The sequence below is a fragment of the Patella vulgata genome, chromosome 6 (assembly GCF_932274485.2).
Source record: "Patella vulgata chromosome 6, xgPatVulg1.2, whole genome shotgun sequence".
In the NCBI taxonomy this organism is placed as follows: domain Eukaryota; kingdom Metazoa; phylum Mollusca; class Gastropoda; family Patellidae; genus Patella; species Patella vulgata.
In genome coordinates this window covers 72,623,809-72,643,790 of record NC_065884.2, presented here as the reverse complement: position 1 = coordinate 72,643,790, position 19,982 = coordinate 72,623,809, and the positions used below count along the sequence as shown (strand labels likewise).

The 19,982-nt window shown below is 35.3% G+C and overlaps 1 protein-coding gene across 2 annotated transcripts in view; it reads left to right on the top strand.

Annotated features, from left to right (window-relative positions):
- LOC126825556 (prolyl 3-hydroxylase 1) overlaps window positions 1-19,895 on the top strand; it is a 30,876-nt gene extending 10,981 nt beyond the window's left edge. Inside the window, exons 3-14 of one of the 2 annotated variants that reach the window (XM_050555207.2) lie at window positions 2,821-2,992; window positions 5,278-5,403; window positions 6,130-6,260; window positions 7,425-7,550; window positions 8,713-8,895; window positions 10,906-10,962; window positions 12,680-12,830; window positions 13,204-13,297; window positions 15,096-15,168; window positions 17,157-17,394; window positions 18,047-18,153; window positions 19,699-19,895. In XM_050555207.2, the coding sequence (XP_050411164.1) occupies window positions 2,821-2,992; window positions 5,278-5,403; window positions 6,130-6,260; window positions 7,425-7,550; window positions 8,713-8,895; window positions 10,906-10,962; window positions 12,680-12,830; window positions 13,204-13,297; window positions 15,096-15,168; window positions 17,157-17,394; window positions 18,047-18,153; window positions 19,699-19,863 (1,623 nt within the window). In that variant the 3' untranslated portion in view covers window positions 19,864-19,895. Of the gene's footprint in view, window positions 1-2,820; window positions 2,993-5,277; window positions 5,404-6,129; window positions 6,261-7,424; window positions 7,551-8,712; window positions 8,896-10,905; window positions 10,963-12,679; window positions 12,831-13,203; window positions 13,298-15,095; window positions 15,169-17,156; window positions 17,395-18,046; window positions 18,154-18,581 lie in introns of both variants that reach the window. The other variant, XM_050555205.2, reaches the window with a different exon arrangement.
- The last annotated feature ends 87 nt before the right edge of the window (window positions 19,896-19,982 follow it).

Below are 19,982 nucleotides of genomic sequence, written 5' to 3'. Positions count from 1 at the left end.
ATTTACATCTGAATGAGTAAAATATAGAAGATAGGTAAAAACACTAAATAATAAAAAGTTCTTGTATATTATATCTAAAAGTCACTTTGAAACAGATTTAAAAAAATAAAAAGTTCTTGTATATCTAAAAATCACTTTAAAACACGGTTTTAAACACGGTTTTGAAATCGTTGTCGTGGGAAGAGAGGGCGGGTCATCTTCTCACTTTGTCATAATGAAAACAAGTTAAAATAGGAGATCCAGCTTGGTGGATTGAAAAAACCCCGTGGGAAAAAGAATCCGCTGTTTAATGTGGAAAAGCGAAGTTCTCTCAGTAAAAACCACATAGCTAGATCCGTGGAGTATTTACAAATAAAAATATCCGTGTGGTTATTTCCATTTAATAAAAGTTAGTGAAAAAATCCTTTAACACCTAGATCACATATAATAAAAGTTAGTTAAAAAGTCCTTTGATACAGATCACAACTTTGGTTTTTAAAATCATTTATTTTCTGCAGTCCATTAAAATATTTATAGGCTTTATATACATGTACATCATTAGCAATTATCAATCAACTAATTATTAATCCAAGACAACTGATTAGTATCATTGACGCAATCCCGATTATCAGCCAGTTGATTAATTTATAGTATTCCGCCACGTGATTGACACTCAATTAATGGTTAATCCAGGATAAATACGATTAGAATTTTAAGATTTTTTTCCGCAAGTTCTGAAAAAGAATCGCCAGTACCGCAAAACATTATGGCCAAAATTATCGCCAAAATCAAACTTTAATCGCCACTTTCATATTTTTATCGCAAATTGCGACTTTGGCGACCGACAGCGTGGGGCCTGGTGTCCAATTGTCCAGTTTAATTTCTCGATCACAGTTAAACAAAATAAACAACCCAACTGATTATTGATGTATAATGATTAATGTTTAAACAGTGGGCAGGAAATTAAATACTTGTAAATTGGACACTCATTATCAAAATAAGTATAAATTAGATGATTTTGGTTGATTTTTAATGATATTTTTTATAGAGTTTTAAACAAAGATTTGATATTAAACGAATGTGAAAGAAATTAGTGCTAGATACACAAGATTAAATGATACCTGGGTTAAAGTGAATCATATAATACTCAATGATAAAAACAATTGGAAATCAAAGAGAAATTGCAAACAAGGCAAAAGATGGTCACAAAATTGTTAAGAAAACATTGCCCTTACCAATTACTATATTTACTTGTATTTAGTGGGCGGGGGGGGGGGGGGGGGGGGAATGTCCGAATGATTAGCGTGTGCACGTTGTGTTATAAGGTCTGTCATTGAGTCAACTGGCATGGTTTTGATTCCCCGGTTATATGGGATTCACCAGTTTCCTCCCACTGCTAAAGAGCCCTACGCAGAAGCAAATTATTGTAATAAAATTGAACCATGTGTTAGTCCCGAAATGTCCTGGTTTGTGTCAAGTGGATGTTAAACCCTATCCCTTTCTCTCTCTCTCCTGTGTTTAGTGTTTCCGGTGTGGTTTCTCATTTTCAGTGGTGCAGGACAGAAGGCCTGACAAAGGCAGCTGTCTAGTCATTTGGATGGGACAAAAAATTGAGGTCCCGTGTATACATTGGCACATTGTATGCATTGTAAAAGATCCCTTTGCATAAGAGTAGGCCATAGTGCCGCTGCCCAGGCAAAATTTCCCTCATAGCACACTGTATGGCTTATGTCCGTCTTCATTAGCCCAGTATAGGAGCAGAACAGTAGGACATTAAACTCCATTTCATTAGCCGAGTCGGAGCAGAACAGTAGGATGTTAAACACCATTTCATTAGCCAAATCGGAGCAGAACAGTAGGATACTAACACCATTTCATTAGCCGAGTTGGAGCAGAACAGTAGGACATTAAACTCCATTTCGTTTGCGCAGTCGGAGCAGAACAGTAGGATGTTAAACACCATTTCGTTTGCGCAGTCGGAGCTGAACAGTAGGATGCTAACACCATTTCATTAACCCAGTCGGAGCTGAACAGTATGATTTTAAACACCATTTCATTATGTAATAATATTGCTAGAATTTTTGCTCTTGAAATAAGATGCCTTTATATTTCATTAATTAATATCTTTGGCAAGTTAGTAATTTCAAACATATTCACATATATAGTGTGCACTAAATCAACTTAGTCTGTAATTGACAGTTGACACATAAAAAAGAGTTATTTATCGAAAACATATGTCACTCATTTACCACCAGAATTACACGTGAGTGGAATTATTCTAATTGCATCATTTGATTTAAAGTAACCAATCATTTTGTTAATTACACAAGTTCAGGGCCATGATCACGCTTTATGGTGCATGATATTCATTTACCTTTAAAAGAAACCGGGGAACCCTGTAAGTCAGACTTCTATTAGGTTCCAGAGGGCTTACATCTGAGATCCTAGACAGCCGCGAGGCTGGCTAGGGTAGAGAGATGGTTTTAGCTTGTATTGTTATCGATTATGCTTGTATACCTGTATTCAGCTATATATATATATATAAAATATGTAGAAGCAAACTGTCGCATTGTTATTCCTGGTAAGACAGACGTCTTAAGAAACTGTAAGAAGTAAATACACAACGTGAAGCAGAAGTAAAGACAGCTAGAGACAAATTCTAGACGATCACAAGGCTACAGAAATATGTAGTAAGAAAAGATGCATGGGTCGTATGTAGGATGTGGCGACCGGTTTCCCATAGACGCTCTCCACGTCAGACAGAAGGCTCATGGTGCTACAATTAGTATTTAGTGTAGGAACATTATATTTGAACTATGATTATTTCGTCTGTTATTATAGGAACATTATATTCGAGCGATGATGGCGTATGAAGATGAGTTATGGGAGGAAGTAGTGGAAGAAATAGAGAAAGCGTTATTAGAGTTCTATAAAGAGGAGGAGAGATGTCGAGCGGAGTGTGAAGGACCTCTTCTGACTTCAGCACCGCTAGAATTTGTTAGTTCAATGGCAGGTAAGTTGTCAACATGTCAGGCCAGGTTTCTTAATCCATTAACATCCCTGGATCGGGTTTGGTTGTCTACACATAGGTAAGTCACTAAGTGGAGTCAATAAGATCTCTGATCGGGTATGTTGTCTACAAATAGTTAAATGTAGTCATTTGAAATAATGGCTCGCTAGCCTGGAGGTCGGGTGTTGGATCCCTGCATTGGCCGAAAAAGTTCATCAGAATTTTTCAACCTGGTTTCTCCTTGTCATTGGTGCAGGACGGAGGTCCAGACAAGGACAGCTGTCTAGTCGTTTGGATGGTATATGCCCATCTTCATTATCCCATTTCGGAGCATAAAAGTAGGATGTTAAACCCCATTTCATTTCATTTTCATTTGAAATAAAAGGAAAAATAATTTCCATGATTGTCGATTGTTTGAGACAAGGATTGTGGATATTTTCCAGTTTCCTCCATCTTCTAATAAAACACCTGTCTTCTTTAACCCAGCGCAGTAGGACGTTAAACACGCTTTCAGTCGATTTCCAATAAAACTATTTCACAAGGAAATTATTTAAATAATTTTGTAATAACCTATTTGTATCAATTCTTTTAATGACATCTAGATGCACGGTTAACTATTCATAACAAAACACAACACAAGGTATATATGGATATAACTTCTTCTCTATTATTTAATAACGACGTTTCGTAATATATGGATATAACTACTTCTCTATTATTTAATAACGACGTTTCGTAATATATGGATATAACTACTTCTCTATTATTTAATAACGACGTTTCGTAATATATGGATATAACTACTTCTCTATTATTTAATAACGACGTTTCGTAATATATGGATATAACTACTTCTCTATTATTTAATAACCATGTTTCGTAATATATGGATATAACTACTTCTCTATTATTTAATAACGACGTTTCGTAATATATGGATATAACTACTTCTCTATTATTTAATAACCATGTTTCGTAATATATGGATATAACTACTTCTCTATTATTTAATAACCACGTTTCATAATATATGGATATAAATACTTCTCTATTATTTAATAACCACGTTTCGTAATATATGGATATAAATACTTCTCTATTATTTAATAACCACGTTTCGTAATATATGGATATAAATACTTCTCTATTATTTAATAACCACGTTTCGTAATATATGGATATAACTACTTCTCTATTATGTAATAACCATGTTTCGTAACACATACAGGTCACGTTTTCAAGTTAACATGAAAAGGGAGAAGTAGTAACAGTTATATCCATTCTATACCTTGTGTTGTGTTTTGTTATGAACCTATTTGTATTACATGAACGTGAAATCACAAGATCTGTCATTGAGTCAAGTGATAATTTATAATTGAAATCAAATTAAGTTGACTGTATAAACCATTTCATATCTTTTCCATATTACAGTGGTGCTGCAAGGGCAAAATTTCCCCCAACGGCACACTGTTAGATGTATGCTGGTTTTCATTACCTTGTTTAACCCCATTGTTTTAATATTCTCTTCAATGTGTACTTGGTATATTCCAAGAGAGAGAAGAGAGAGAGAGAGAGAGAGAGAGAGAAAGAGAGAAAGATGAATGGGGTTTAACCTTCACTGACACAGACTAGGTCATTTCGGGACTAACATGGTTTAATTTTATTTCAATAATTCGCTTCTGCGTAGGGGTCTTTATCAGTGGGAGGAAACTGGACGATCCGGCGAAAACCTACGAGGCTGGACAGGCGTCCTTACTCCTTGTCACATACAACCGCAGATTCGAAACCATGCCAGTTGTCTGATATAATCCAAAATCGTGAATATTTACTGCTGAGACTAATTATAGATAATCAGTCTGATTGCTCGATACTTTTCAAAAAGATAAATGTGCAATTAATTAGTCTATGTCATCTACTTATTTTGAGATTTTAGCCGGGGACATCAGCCTCCCTGTTGGCTTGTTTCACCTATTATAACCTATAGTTAAATACATGTACTTCAGCAGAATCCAAATAATACTCCAGGTCCCAAGGTCACAAAACATTCTCATAAACTCAGAATTGTTCGCCTTATTCTAACTAAAATGTAGCCCCTTATAAAACTTTTGTTGTTTTAATGTATCAAATACACCAATAAAAAACCATGTTCAAAGTTTCGTGTTTCTCATAAACAGTGATTGAAAGTTGAGTAAATTCTTAACTTAAATCTGAAAATGCTTTGTGGACTAGCAGCCTGTTCTTGGTTTTGTCATATTTCATGGACATAAATTCTATTTTGTATTTTTCAGAACATTATGTATCAATGATTAAATGTCAGTATAATTGTGAAGATGAATTAAGTTCTGTTTTCCCAGAAGATATAGAAGATCTCTTACCAGAACATTATCATTATCTACAATATACCTATTATAAAAGTATGTAACATTATCTCCATTAAGCATATTATTATTTCTGGAGCCACGGTGGCTAAGTGGGTAAAACGCTGGCTCGCTACCCTGGAGGTCTGGTTTTTCGATCCCTATGCATTGGTTGAGAAAGTGCATCAGGTTTTTTTAGACGTGGTTTCCTCTTGTCAGTGGTGCAGATGGAGGGCCTGACAAGGACAGCTATCTAGTCCTTTGGATGAGACGAAAAACCAAGTCCCGTGTATACATTGGAATGCACGTAGAAGATCCCTTGGTAGTTGGAATTCGATATAAGAGTAGGCGATAGTGCCGCTGCCTGGGCAAAATTTCCCTCATATCACACTGTATGGCGTATGCCCGTCTTCATTAGCCCAGTTTAGGAGCAGAACAGTAGGTTGTTAAACCCATTTCATATTATAATGTAATATTATAAAAGTATGTAACAATATCTCCATTACGCATATTATAATGTAATATTATAAAAGTATGTGAAATTTGTTGTTTAAATGACCTTTAGTAATTGGCAAGCATGAAAAAATAATAATAACTAATTAATTACATGTACATGTATATGGAATAACAGCCACGTTTCAACTGATCTTCACTTGCCTACAGTGTGCTATAACTTTCTGTATAAGGATGTTGAAAATATTAATTACCATTTTTGTGTGGCTGTATGTCCAGATTAATCTGTAAGTTGTAAACCTTGAATCAACTCTGATTTTTTTCTAACAGTACTACAGGCTGATAAGGCCTCCGAAGCAGCAGCCTCGTTCCTCGCATTTAAACCAGAAGATAAGGTTATGATGAAAAATAAAGAATATTTTATTAGCGAGGGTTATGAAGATACGCACAAACCTAGACCTGTAAGTATGTTTCCATAGTGACCTAGACCTGTAAGTATGTTTCCATGGTGACCTAGACCTGTAAGTATGATTCCATGGTGACCTAGACCTGTAAGTATGATTCCATGGTAACCTAGACATGTAAGTTTGTTTCCATGGTGACCTAGACCTGTTAGTATGATTCCATGGTAACCTAGACCTGTAAGTTTGTTTCCATGGCAACCTAGACATGTAAGTTTGTTTCCATGGTAACCTAGACATGTAAGAAACGCACAAGCCTAGACGTGTGGGTAGGTTTCTGTGTTTTTCCTCCTTTTTTTGGATGAACAAAACGTATATTGTGTAGCACTAATGAGGTTAACTCCTAAGTACCTTTACATGTAAATTGTTTCCGTTTTTTTGGTGTACAAGACACATTTTGTTAGAGTTATTTGGCTTTAGCTTCGACTTGGCTTCCGTGAATGTATGAATGAAATGAGCTTTAACGTCATATTATTCTGCAATTAAATTCCATGGAACTGCAGTCAAGGGTTCTTTTGTATCCATGCCAATGTGTGCACAGATCTTTAGTTTTTCGTTCTATCCAAATGAATAGGCACCGTCGTTGCCAGACACCCCGTCCTGCATCGCTAAAAATCCCAAGGAACTTTTGCAGTCAACACTATGATGGAACCCTGAACCTTCAGGTTAGTCAGCCAGGGGCCTTGAAATATAAACGGGGAGCCACAGTGGCTTAAGTGGGTAAGACGCTGGCTAGCTAGTCTGGAGGTCGCAGGTTTGCTTCCGGTGTTGACCAAGAAAGTTCATCAGAATTGTCAGTGGTGCAGGTCCAAGGGTCTGACAGGGACAACTGTCTAGTTGTTTGGATGAGACGAAAAATCGAGGTCCCATGTACACATTGGTGTGCACGTAAAAGATTTCTTGACAGTTTGAATTCGATATATGAGTAGGCCGTAGTGCCGCTGTCCGGTCAAAATTTCCCTCATAGCACACTGTATGGCATATGCCCTTCTTCATTAGCCCAGTTCGGAGCAGAACGGTAGGACATTAAACCCCATTTCATTTCATTTACGAAATATGAAGCATCGTTGTGTAACCATGGATTCTAATATTTATTCCTGTCGCACAAAGAATCATGACCAAAATATGTTAATACTGTCTCAAATACATTTGGTAAATTTTCAGGAAGTTGTAGAATATGTGAAGAGAAGAGAGGAGATGAGGAAAATAATTGAGTATTCTGATAAACATCTGGTAACCACTGACTACAGTGAAGTGAGTTCTGTGCATGATGACAGCATGGATGATATGGTAATGTAATTATAGGCATGGCCAAATATTTATTCATTAGTCTCATATTCACTAGGCTTATTTACTTTTGAGACATGCCTAATGTCAGATAACTATACCATGGAATATATTACTTCCAGACCAAGATGTTTGTAAGATTATTAGAATGTATTCTTTCAAGGCCTTAAAGTTGTCAGATTACTAGAATATATTCTTTCCAAGCCTGTTTATATAACATGTTGCTATTGACGATAGAATCCTGTTTTTAAAACATGTTGCTATTGACGATAGAATCCTGTTTATATGATATGTTGCTATTGACGATAGAATCCTGTTTTTATAACATGTTGCTATTGACGATAGAATCCTGTTTATATGAAATGTAGCTATTGACAATAGAATCCTGTTTGTATAACATGTTGCTATTGACGATAAAATCCTGTAGCGTTTATATGACATGTTGCTATTGATGATAGAATCCTGTTTTATGACATGTTGCTATTGACGATGGAGTCCTAGTTGTTGATTGTGCATCGTTAGAATTAAGCATGGCTTTTTGTTTATGCTTCCTATGATATGTTCTTTTACATACTGTTATATATATATATACATATATATATATATATATATACATGTATATATATATGTAAGATTTAGATAAAGAGCTGTCCGTTCTTGCTATACTAGTTCAAAAATAGATAATGCAAAATGAATATATTGAAAATTTCAGTCAAATTACTTTATTTTGTGCCATGTTTTTGATTTGAATGTTTGAACTAATTCAGCTTTATTTATTTTAAATTGTTATATTTTTTGTATCCTGTACAATAAAACATTGCTATCTGGAATATTTTTAGAAGACAGTGTTCAGATCACGTGATGTAGCTCTGTTTATTTTAAATTTGGGTTTAATGCTTGTACGTGAAATCATTAGGCCCATTGATTCAAGTGATGTTATTTCGAATCTCTGCTTGTACGTGACAAAGAGTAGGGTCACCTATCCAACCTAGTGGGTTTTCTCCCGGTCCTATGGTTCCCCTTCCTTTGCCAAAGACCCCTATGGGCAAGCGAATAATTGAAATAAAATTGAACCATATGTTAGTACCAAAATGACCTAGCTTGTGTCGAGTGGATGTTAAACCCCTTTTTCTCTTTTTATTTGAAATGATGATATTTTTTGTAGTATGGAAGAGAAGAAGAAAGTGATGAATCGTATAAACCACCATTTGAACATTATATGCATAGATATGAAGATGTAGGCCTGAAAATTATAGCCAATGGAAATCATTTAAATGGTACGAAGAGATTTGCCTCTGAAGGATTTTTAAAAGATGAACAATGTACAGAATTAAGTTATATGATTGAGGTTGGTTTCAAAATTTTACATGTGTAACCTTGTGGGTTTCCATCAGTGATGGGATTTTAGCCGTATATTCCGGACTTGTCCGAATCTTTTTTCGAAACGCCCAAAATTGTCCGACCGGGAATATGCCCAATCGGACATCAAGACATGGTGAATAATATTCAAATTCCAAAATTAATATAGTATACTGAGTGTATAACTACCGTGTAACCCGATTATCGTTGATAATAGGCTGGATTGATTAGGTAATTAAGTGATCGACTATTTATCGTGTTATATCGTCTTACACACCTACCTTGATTAACTACTATTCTGCCTTGATTAGCTGACTTAATTCTTTATCGGACAATTCATCAAATCAATCCTTAACAGAAGTCATTGCTTCTCCTTTGTCGGGCGATATATCAATCCAATAAGAGTGATTATAAACTTAATCGGATTAACCCGTGATTTCTCCAGACCATTGTCTCACGTTTTAATCTCCTTTGTGTCGGACAATAACACGTAGAAATTAGTCATATATGTCACATATCATGATAGTATATAACACCTCAAATCAACATACATTGTATCCGATAACTTGTCTGTGATATATTTTCGGTGGAAGCCGAAGTTAAATAAAGATATTTCACACACATGGCGCTTAGAGTTCAGTAATTAAAATGAAAGTATAAATCTCGCGAGACACGTGAAATTAAGAGATGTATACGTGCTGAATTCAATACGCCTGATGTCCGAGAAAAGATTCTATTTTGATGGCATATTGTCGGATTTATGATCATATTTTGAAGGGGGTTTATGTCTTTAAATAAATAAATAAACACGCTAAGAAATGTTGACGAATATTTCGATTGGAATGACGTAAGTAGTTAATTGTTTTAGACGATAGCGCGTGCTACAGTCGAATGCAATTATTTAGCAGTTGGTGTCACTCGCTCATTAGAGCGTCGTTAACTACGGTATACGGCCAAATAAATTTCGGGATGTCATTTTTTTTATCTTCCGTATATAAATCGAAACGGAGTATCAGACGAAAGTTGGACTTTGCTGAAAATTGTACCGACGTATGACCCGAAAAATACGGTAATTTTGGGGGAGTTTGAAACAAATCGGCAGCAGTCGGCACGCTGCCAATTCTATAGTATTACGATGTCATGTAATTTTGTAGGAATATTATTGACATAAATTTGAATACCGTGCGGGTTTTAAACATGAAATATAACGAGGTGCACCTATTTTTTTTTACATATGAATTTGAATATATTTTGTTGACACGTGATTCTTAATTGTGTTTTTGAAAACGTCTGCTTAAATTACGGTAAGAGTTATGCCCCTTTATTTTCGGGAAAAAATGTCCGACATAAATTTTTTGAAATCCCATCACTGGTTTCCATCCACTGCTAAAGACCCCTACTCACAAGCGAATTAATTATCAAAATATAATTGTACCATATGTTAGTCCCGAAATGACCTAATTTGTGTTGAGTGGATGTTAAACCCCATTTCTCTCTTTATCTTTTGCGTCAAATTTAGACAGTGGATTTAAAATAGATTGTACTGTCATTTTATTTTTTCTTTACTTTATTTTGTATGGCCAAATGGTTAGCACATGCACTGCTAGAGACACCTATGCGCAAGTGAATTAATGAATTAAAATTGAACCATATGTTAATCCCGAAATGACCTAATTTGTGTCAAGTGGATGTTAAACCCCATTTCTCTAACCAGGAGACCCTGTGTTCAATCCCTGTGTTGGTCAAGAAAGTTCTGCAGAATTTTTCAGTGGAGTTTCCCCCCGTGTCAGAGGATTCAGGTTAACAGCCTATGTACAGTTGGAATAAGAGTAGGTTGTAGCACCGTTGTCCAGACAAAATTTCCTTCATACACCCAATTGATGCAGGAAAGTTGGACTTACACCCCATTTATTTCAAATAAGAAGAAATCCCAGATATAATTCCATGAATTGTTTTAAGGTAACTACTTGATAAATTATTATAATATATTATATTTTAGGATTATTATGACAACGAAAATGGATCAAGAATAATCTCAATAAGGGATATATTTGATGTAAGTTGATACTGTAACCCTGGACAGGGAGTCTATAGGCTTCTGTCTGTGCTCCAATCTTAGTGGATGTTGTCAATCGACGCTAATTGTAGATAGTGTCAGTTTAGTATGAACAGCAGAAGACTGACGCGGAAGGTGATCGGTCACAGTGGTACTAGACTCTAGGATGGGTTCGAATCTAGGTCTCAAATAAAATTCTGGATTTGTCAAACCCGGTCAGGAGTGGTTCCTGTGGAGTGCCTGGGACCTGTTTCTCGAAATCTTAACTAAAGATAGAATACAAATTTAGCAGATACTTCAACTTTGATTGGCTAAGCACTAAAATCAATCTAATATTATCCAATCAAATTACTAAAATCTGGATTTTATCTTAGTAAAAATTTCCTGAAACAGGTCCCTGGACAGGAGGTCTATAGGATTCTGCCTGTTCTCCAATACAGTTTCTGTAAATAGATATTGTTTAGATATACTGTTGCCCTAGGCCCACAGCCGTATTAACATGTTGTAGGTCCCTGTCTATCAACAATAGTTGATCTCAGTTTCTCTATCAAGGGTTGATTTTTTCATGGACTGAATCAGAGAAAGGCAAATTTAATCCAGGTTGAAGCTCAAGATTTCACAAAGCATTCTCAGACTTAAAGGAGCTAAATCAGTAACATTTGGGACCTAGAAATTGACACAATTGGATCTCAACGCATATAATACTTAGTATGAATGTATATAAACTGATTTACATTCAATGGTTTCCATTTTTACTCTAATTTCAAATCAGTTATGTACGGCAAAATGCAAATTTCTAGCATCTGGTTATTCCAGTCTACATTGTATTTATTGCGCATGGTCTCCAGATAAGAATATGGCGACGCCATTTGATTTGGTGCAATGTCTCTAGCCTCGTTCCTCGAGTCTCTTGTTACAACTGGGGCTGAAACGCATTATGGTACACAATTCGTGTACCAATGGTAAAATGTTTATTTTGTCCTATATATTGGATATCAGAAGCCCATCTATTTCCGGTCAGATCACAGCATCAATGTTAATTTAAAATGACAAATAATTCGTGTTTTCAATGTTGAAGATTTTGGATGATATTGAGTTAGAGACTAAGAGACTTTAAGTTAAGAATTTACTCAAAAATTGTTCACCTTATTTTAACTAAAATATAGTCCTTTATAAAACTTTTATATGTATCATATACATCAAAAAGGAACTATGTGCAAAGTTTTGTGTTTATGGATCAAAAATATTTCTTATAAACAGTGATGAAAAGTTGAGTAAATTCTTAACTTAAGTCTGTGATTCTTAACATTAAGATGTTATAGTCCTTCAACCACTCAAGTCATGTTAATAGCAGTGAACGATTCAAGGCCAATCAACTAGTTATGCAACTAAGACGGGCTTTGAGATCTACAGAGCTACATTTTTGGTTGGTTTCAAAAATGAAAACATTGTTTTTCTCTATAAGCATGTAATACCAAGGTTATGGACACTCTAGAATTCTCAATTTTTATCCCATTTTGATAAAACTTGTAATATAGGTTTATATCACAGAGATCTTGGTATCTTTCGATATTGATACATTGTAGACCGTAGCATCCTAGATTATGGGCCCTGATTGTATGAAAAAATTTTTTTTTTTCTTAGCTTGTCTTCTGTCAACTGGCAAAATGTGGGCCTGTCTTGCATGGCAACCTATCTTTATTTATATTTTCTATAGAAAGTCGGCAGTAAAGAAGATGAGTTGGAGTTATCATTAAGATTATTGTTACGATCGTCAGAACTTAGTCGACATTACATGCAGAAATATTATAATTTAACAGCTCTGTATTTTAAAAAGACTTCCATCGTATGTTGGGGACTCAGCAAAGGTAAATATTGCTATATTTTTTTCGTGGGGTGGGGGGGCATATTTTGTTGTCAATCATCAACAATTGGCTTATGAATGTGATAAGAGGCTACAGTGAGGTATGGGGAAATTTTACCTGGACAGCGGTACTATTAATCTTTTATCAAATCCCATCTGACAAGGGTTCTGTTACATGCACGCCAATGAGTACACAGGACCTTGCTTTTTCATCCCATTCAAACGATTAGGGTTTCCATTTGTTTGAGTGGATTGCATGATTATTAAATCCTATTTTTGTGTGTTTGTGTGTGGTGCTGTCCTCCTTCCTATTTCTGTTTGTTTGTGTGTGATGATGTCCTCCCGCATGCGTATTAAATTCTATTTATGTTTTATAGAGTCCCAGTATAATAAACGATGTTTACCTCAAGAGGATGGATCTTGTTTAGAAGATATTTCACAATTACCCACCGATGATGAAAATGGATACATGTAAGAAATTTAATAATATGTTAAGGGAGGAAACAATCACAGATTTCCAGATAGGTTTAAATTTGCAAACGAAACACCAAAATACAAAGAAATAGCGCAATTAACTTTAATATGTATAATGATTGCTTAATTTACTTAACGGATTTAGGTAATTAAGGGGAGGCTACCCGAAAATTTTTGTTCTGAATTGTTAAAGGTATTGAATTGAAAATGGTACAAGTAGTTAGGAAATGTAATAAACAAGGGAAAGGTAACTTTAAAAATATGTTGTTGCCAGGGTAACTCTTATTTACGGGGGAAAAATTATGAAAAGCATTGGTACACTATATCTTTGTAACTAATTAAGATATTTACACCAAATTTGTGTGATATATAAACAAATATCTAACCGTGAATCAAAAGTTATCAAAATATTTCTCAAAAGTTATCAAAATATTTCTCAAAAGACAAAATATTGTGGTAAGGCAAATGTTTTAAACACCATTTTCCAAGAAACTATGAAAATTATAGAGAAAAACTCCCCGTCTGATTTTAGGGTTATCATTAAAGAATAAGCAGTCTGAAAATGAGACATTTATCTTTATTAGTGCCAGAGATATAGTGTACCAACAATTTTCATACTTTTTCCCAAAAAATTTGTGCTAGCAACAATTTTTTTAAATTTTTTTTTAACGTTACTTTTCTATTGTGTATTACATTTCCTAACTACTTGTGTCGTTTTCAATTCAATAACTTTAAATTTTCAGAACACAATTTTCAGGTAGCCTCGAGCTCACCCCTTAAGTTATAAAAAAATAAAAGTACACTATTAACGAGCTAAGCTCTGTTAAGTTGGTATATACTCTTATCACTAGAAAGTGTCTTGAGACAAAATTATGCCACAATTTAGAAGCAGAGTTATTGTTTTCTAAAAGATGTGACAGAGGGACCGATCAGAAAGGGACAGATGAACGAACCCATGTAAAAGGAGCGAGACAAGAGATGTTCACTGTTGTTTACGAGGTCCAGAATAGGGGTTACAAATCAAATTGTTGTATAGAAACGTGACTAGAAATTTTGTACATAAAATGACGTATTTCTAAAGATTTTCTCAAGTATTTCTGTAAAAGATGTACATGTGTAGCTATCCACACATAACAGACTAAACATCTAGTGCAGAAATAAGAGTGAAAGCTTGTAATTTGCAATTATATACAGCAATGATGTATCTTTACCGCATTCAATTTCATAGATTTCACACAATAGAGGCTTGACGTTAATTTCAATAACACGTAATTGCTAACTATTAAACAACACTGGCTGCATTGGTTTGATTGTAATGCTTTAGGTAGGACAAAAATTAAGGAAATACAACACTTTCACTTGGAACGCTCCATATACAACATTTTGAAACAATGTCTATAAAACCCCTTTTTATTGTCTTAGAAATATGAGAACTAGATAAAAAGATTTACAAAAAAATTCCCATTCTGAAGAAACAAAACAGTGAATTTCACAAAATAAGCCACATACGATCATAGTCAGGCCTGGAAATAACGGTTTTACATGTAACTGACAAAATGTCAGGCACTAATGAAATAGTACCTGACATTTTCAACTTGGTGCCGGACATGTATTGATAATATCATTAAAAAAGACAAATCAATGCCGGACAAAATGACAGGCACCAGAGGTTTTAGTGCCTGACAAATCCTGAATCTGTGCCTGACATTGTCTGTGACAGGTGCCTTATTTCCAGGCTTGACCATAGTGATGATAATATTAAGAATCTATTTGATGTAAGGTATTATATTTTCAGGTCTGTATTATATCTGAAAGATCTGAACAACACGGCTGATTTATATTTTCTCAACCAGAATAAAACACCATCTGTAAGTTGTTATGTATTAATATATATCACGTATAGATCTTATCATATAATGCTGCATTGGCCGAGAAAGTTCATTCTGATTTTCCGGCTTGGTTTCCCCTTGTCAGTAATGCAGGATGGAGGGCCTGACAAGGACAGCTGTCTAGTCGTTCGGATGGGACGAAAAACCGAGGTCCCATGTACACATTGGCGTGCACTTAAAAGATCCCTTGGCAGTTGGAATTCAATATAAGAGTAGGCCGTAGCGCCGCTACCCGGGCAAAATTTCCTTCATAGCACACTATATGACGTATGTCTGTCTTCATTAGCCCAGGTTAGGAGAAGAACAGTAGGACGTTAAACCACATTTCATTTCATCATATAATGCAAATATTTATAGATCTCATCATATAATACAAGGATACAGTTAAAGATACATTATTCAAGAGCTAAATCTGTCTATTGCAGGTCTCTCTTTAGGTCTGAAATGTTATCTAAATTATTAATTAGACATTAATTAACTTATCCAGACCATAATCAACTCTTGATGGTATCGCTAGCCTTCGATCTTTACTGGATTATGAGCCGATTTACTGCATAACTTCCCTTCGCGATTTAACGATTAAATGGATAATCGAGACTATGCTGTTTATCATATTGACTTTAGTAATAACGATCAAGGCTGGGCGGAAATTTCACTATTTGAATGAAATTTTTAGCAAACTGCCTTTACATTATCTTGTTTTTAACTATTATAGTGAGAACTGGCAATTCGTTATTGAATCTCCCACAATAATACAATATTTTTCCAATTTATTCATAAGACCATACAAAAAAAAACTATTATGATTCACAGACAATCTTCCTAAAATCTGATAAGGCCGGGAGGATTTTATTTTTGTGTTTTATTTTTTCAAAGGATCACTACTCGGCTAAATTTTAAGACAAGACATTTATCACATCATGCTGTTAATACGAATGTATGATTATCCAGTATCATTTAAGATTGTCATTAGCACTTATGAGAGTTGTGTAAATGAGACTATACTCTCATTAAAAATGCTTTTTCTGTTATTTTTTTGTAATTCTAGCTCGATTATCTCCCTTACTTCTTACATAGCTCATCATATCTTGTACAATGATACCGTTATATAATACAATTACTGTCACCTATCTGTATTTATTCTCAAATTGTTAAAGATATATTATGGGAGATAAGATAAAGAGCTGGCAGTTCGCACTATAATAGTTGAAAACTAGATAATGTAAAGGGGATTTGCTGAAAATGTCAGTCAAATTGCTCCACTCTGATTTGAGATATTGGTGGTTGAATTTTAGGCCTACCCACGATCATCATTACTAAAATCGGTAAATGAGCATTGAACAGCAGATAGGATTCGAATTCAGTGAAAATCTGACACATAAGATGGCATTGAGAGTTAATTAAAGTCTTTTCATGTTAATTAATGTCTAATTAATAATTTAGATAACATTTCAGGCCTAAAGAAAGAGTTGAAATAGGCAGATTTAGCTCTTGTATAATGTATGTTTAAATATAATTATTATGGCTATTTCTTCGTGATTCTAGCTGCTTGATCCGCTATTATTGTTGCTAGTGCTTTGACGTTCTGGTTTAATGATGTCATGTCATTCAACAGATGACAGAAATGAAATGAAATTGGGTTTAACGTCCTACAGTTCTGCTATAACTGGGCTAATGAAAACGGGCATACGCCATACAGTGTGCTATGAGGGAAATTTTTCCCAGGCAGCAGCACCATGGCTTACTCTTAATTCGAATTCGAACTACCAAGGGATTTTTTACGTGCACGCCAGTGTATACACAGGGCCTTGTTTTTTTATGCCATCCAATTGACTAGGCAACTGTCCTTATCAGGCCCTCCGTCCTGCACTACTGACAAAGGGAAGCCACGTCGAAAATCCCAATGAACTTTCTCGACCAATGCAGTAGATGACCGAATATATATATATTAAGTTGTGTATTTTTAGCGGAATGTTTCCAGTAGATGTGGTCGATTGGTGGGTATGAAACCCAATGAATATCATAACGTCACTATACCTGACATCGAGATGCGGTGTGGTGTTGTCATCAAATATACAACCAATAAAAAGGAAGAAGAGAAAGACTATGTACAGACGTTGATCGCGCTTCAGTTGATGGAAGACGAGAAGACGTCAGTTGCCAGAAAAAGTAGCGAAGAAGTTTTAAAAGAATTGAAGAAAAATGGTAAATATTTTAATTTTTAATTTAGACTTTTGATTAGGGGAAAGGATATCATCTGAAATAAACAGGCTTTACATCCGATTCTTAAAAAATTGAGGGAGGGGATCAAGGAGGTGTTATGTGTCTTCAGGCCAAACGGGTGGGTGGCTGAATGGTTAGCGTGTGCGCATTGTATCATAAGGTCTGTCATTGAGTCAACTGGCTTGTTTTCGATTCCCGGTTGTACATGACAAGGAGTAGGGTCGCCTGTCCAACCTCGTGGGTTTTCTCTGGGTCTTCTGGTTTCCTACCACTGCTAAAGACCCCTACATGCAGGCAAGCGAATTATTGAAATAAAATTGAACCAAATATAAGTCCCGAAATGACCTAGTTTCTGTGGATTGGACAAACCCTCTCTGTCTGTCTGTCTGTCTGTCTGTCTGTCTCTGTCTCTCTCTGTCTCTCCCCCCACTTTAACTGAACAGGTTAAATGTAGATTAAGAAATGTGGCAGTAATCAAAGATATAAAAATATGATATGAGCCAAACAGAAATTACGAATATACGTCTGTCTATCAGGCTTATTTAAGGGAGGTAATTTGACTTCAGACCACAGTTGTTTGTCCTGAGAGACGAGTTCGGTTTTAACTTTGACCAAATATTAATTCATCTTCCAGGAACAGTTGTTTCTATGACTAGTAATGATCTCCGTGACAACAAGGCATTTGTAGCAGATGGTCTTGCTAAAGATGGAGAATGTGAAGTATTACAAAAACTAGTAAAGGTAAATGAATTCTATAATGCATGAGTTATTGTAGGTGTTAATACATGTACTATCAATTCTGGAGCCATGGTGGCTAAGTGAGTAAGACTCTGGCTCGATAACCTGGAGGTTGTGGGTTCGCTCCCGGTGTTGGCCCAGAACATTATGATTTTCCAGTGTGGTTTCCCCTTGTCAGTGGTGCAGGAGAGCGGTGTGGTGTTGTCATCAAATATACAACCGTTTGGATGGGATGAAAAACAAGGTCTGGTGTACACATTGGCATGCACGTAAAAGATCCTGTTACGGAAAAGTATGACATTAAACCCCATTTTATTTTATTTCATTTTGCTGAATTTTTTATACGCCCACATTCTCATGACATATTGACATAAAACCCAATTTTATTTGTTTTGAATGCATGAGCATGATGAAAAGTTGATTTATTTCAGATGAATGGAGGATTAGGAGATGGATATCGTTCCGTTCATCCTCATACAAAAAAAGAATCATTTTCAGGTTTAAACTTGAACAGTGTGACAAAGGTAGAGACAATGACATGTAGCTAATTTGATTCTATATACAGGTGTTGGGCTAATATAGTTTCCATGGTGACCGTTGTCTAGCAACAATAAATATATCTTTTTATCTTTGTGGTGTCATACATGTTTGGTTGTCATGATTCTGAATCAAGATTTAAACCAGACTCTGTTCTGTTTGTTTCAATCAAATTTTCAATCTCGGAAGCCATTCAAACAAATGTTGGAATCAGGTTGAGAACGAGACACTGGCAGATAAAGGTTCAGAGTCTGTCTGTTGGTGTGGATAATTCCCCTCGATCATAGCACACTGTATGGGGTATGCCTGTCTTCATTAGCCCGTCTGGTGCAGAAACGTGGGATGTGAAACCCCATTTCATTCATTGATTCATTCATTCATTGATTCATTCATTCAGTCTGTTTTGAATCTAATCTGAGAAGTGAATCTAGATTTGAATCCATGGCAACGAAACATGTACACCTTAAGACTGCTGATCGTTATTTACCTTTTTCACGTCTTAAACCACGTTAATTACAAAACCGAAATATGGACAGATTGATTACTAAAACCCAAATATGGAGAGACTGTTTACAAAATCCAAATATGGAAAGAATTATTATTAAAACCCAAATAGTAACGAGGGATAATCTCCAGGCTTACATACAATCAAATTAAGAACAGGCCGTTCAGAATCTGGTGAAACTTTGAATTCATTCCTGTCGATACTGAAGATTCAACATTAACAATGTCATAGTTAACAGGAGATTCAACATCAGTGGTTTTAAATTTTTTTAATGAAACCTTAGTTTTAATCTGAGCAAAATTTTGTGATCAATATGAAAAATATTAAATGGCGATCAGCGGTTTTAAGCTTTTAAACAAAATATTAGTTTTAACTTTTTAACCTATGCATAAACAATATTTAGAGGATTCAGGAAATTTTAGCTTTGCATGTTTTCTAACATTCTTTTAATGGTGATTTGTATAGTTTATATTATATTTTAATCATTCTTTCTTCCCTTCTGCTAGAATGGTGCTTTGCTAGGTGATGGATACGACCATTTACATACAAAACCTTCGCTTATCTCCCCTCACACGATACACGAAATGTTCATTGGGCTGACTGTTAACAGAGCAGCTACGGTTGGTATTGGTATATTACTTAGCATGATATATAACTATTGGTCGGATTAACTCTACACTGCTGTATCAAGCAAATATCATTGAGGTGGAAGTTGGGGGCGGGGTGGAAGGGGGTCACCTACATTTCTGTATCAAGCAAATATCATTGAGGTGGAAGTTTGGAGGTGGAA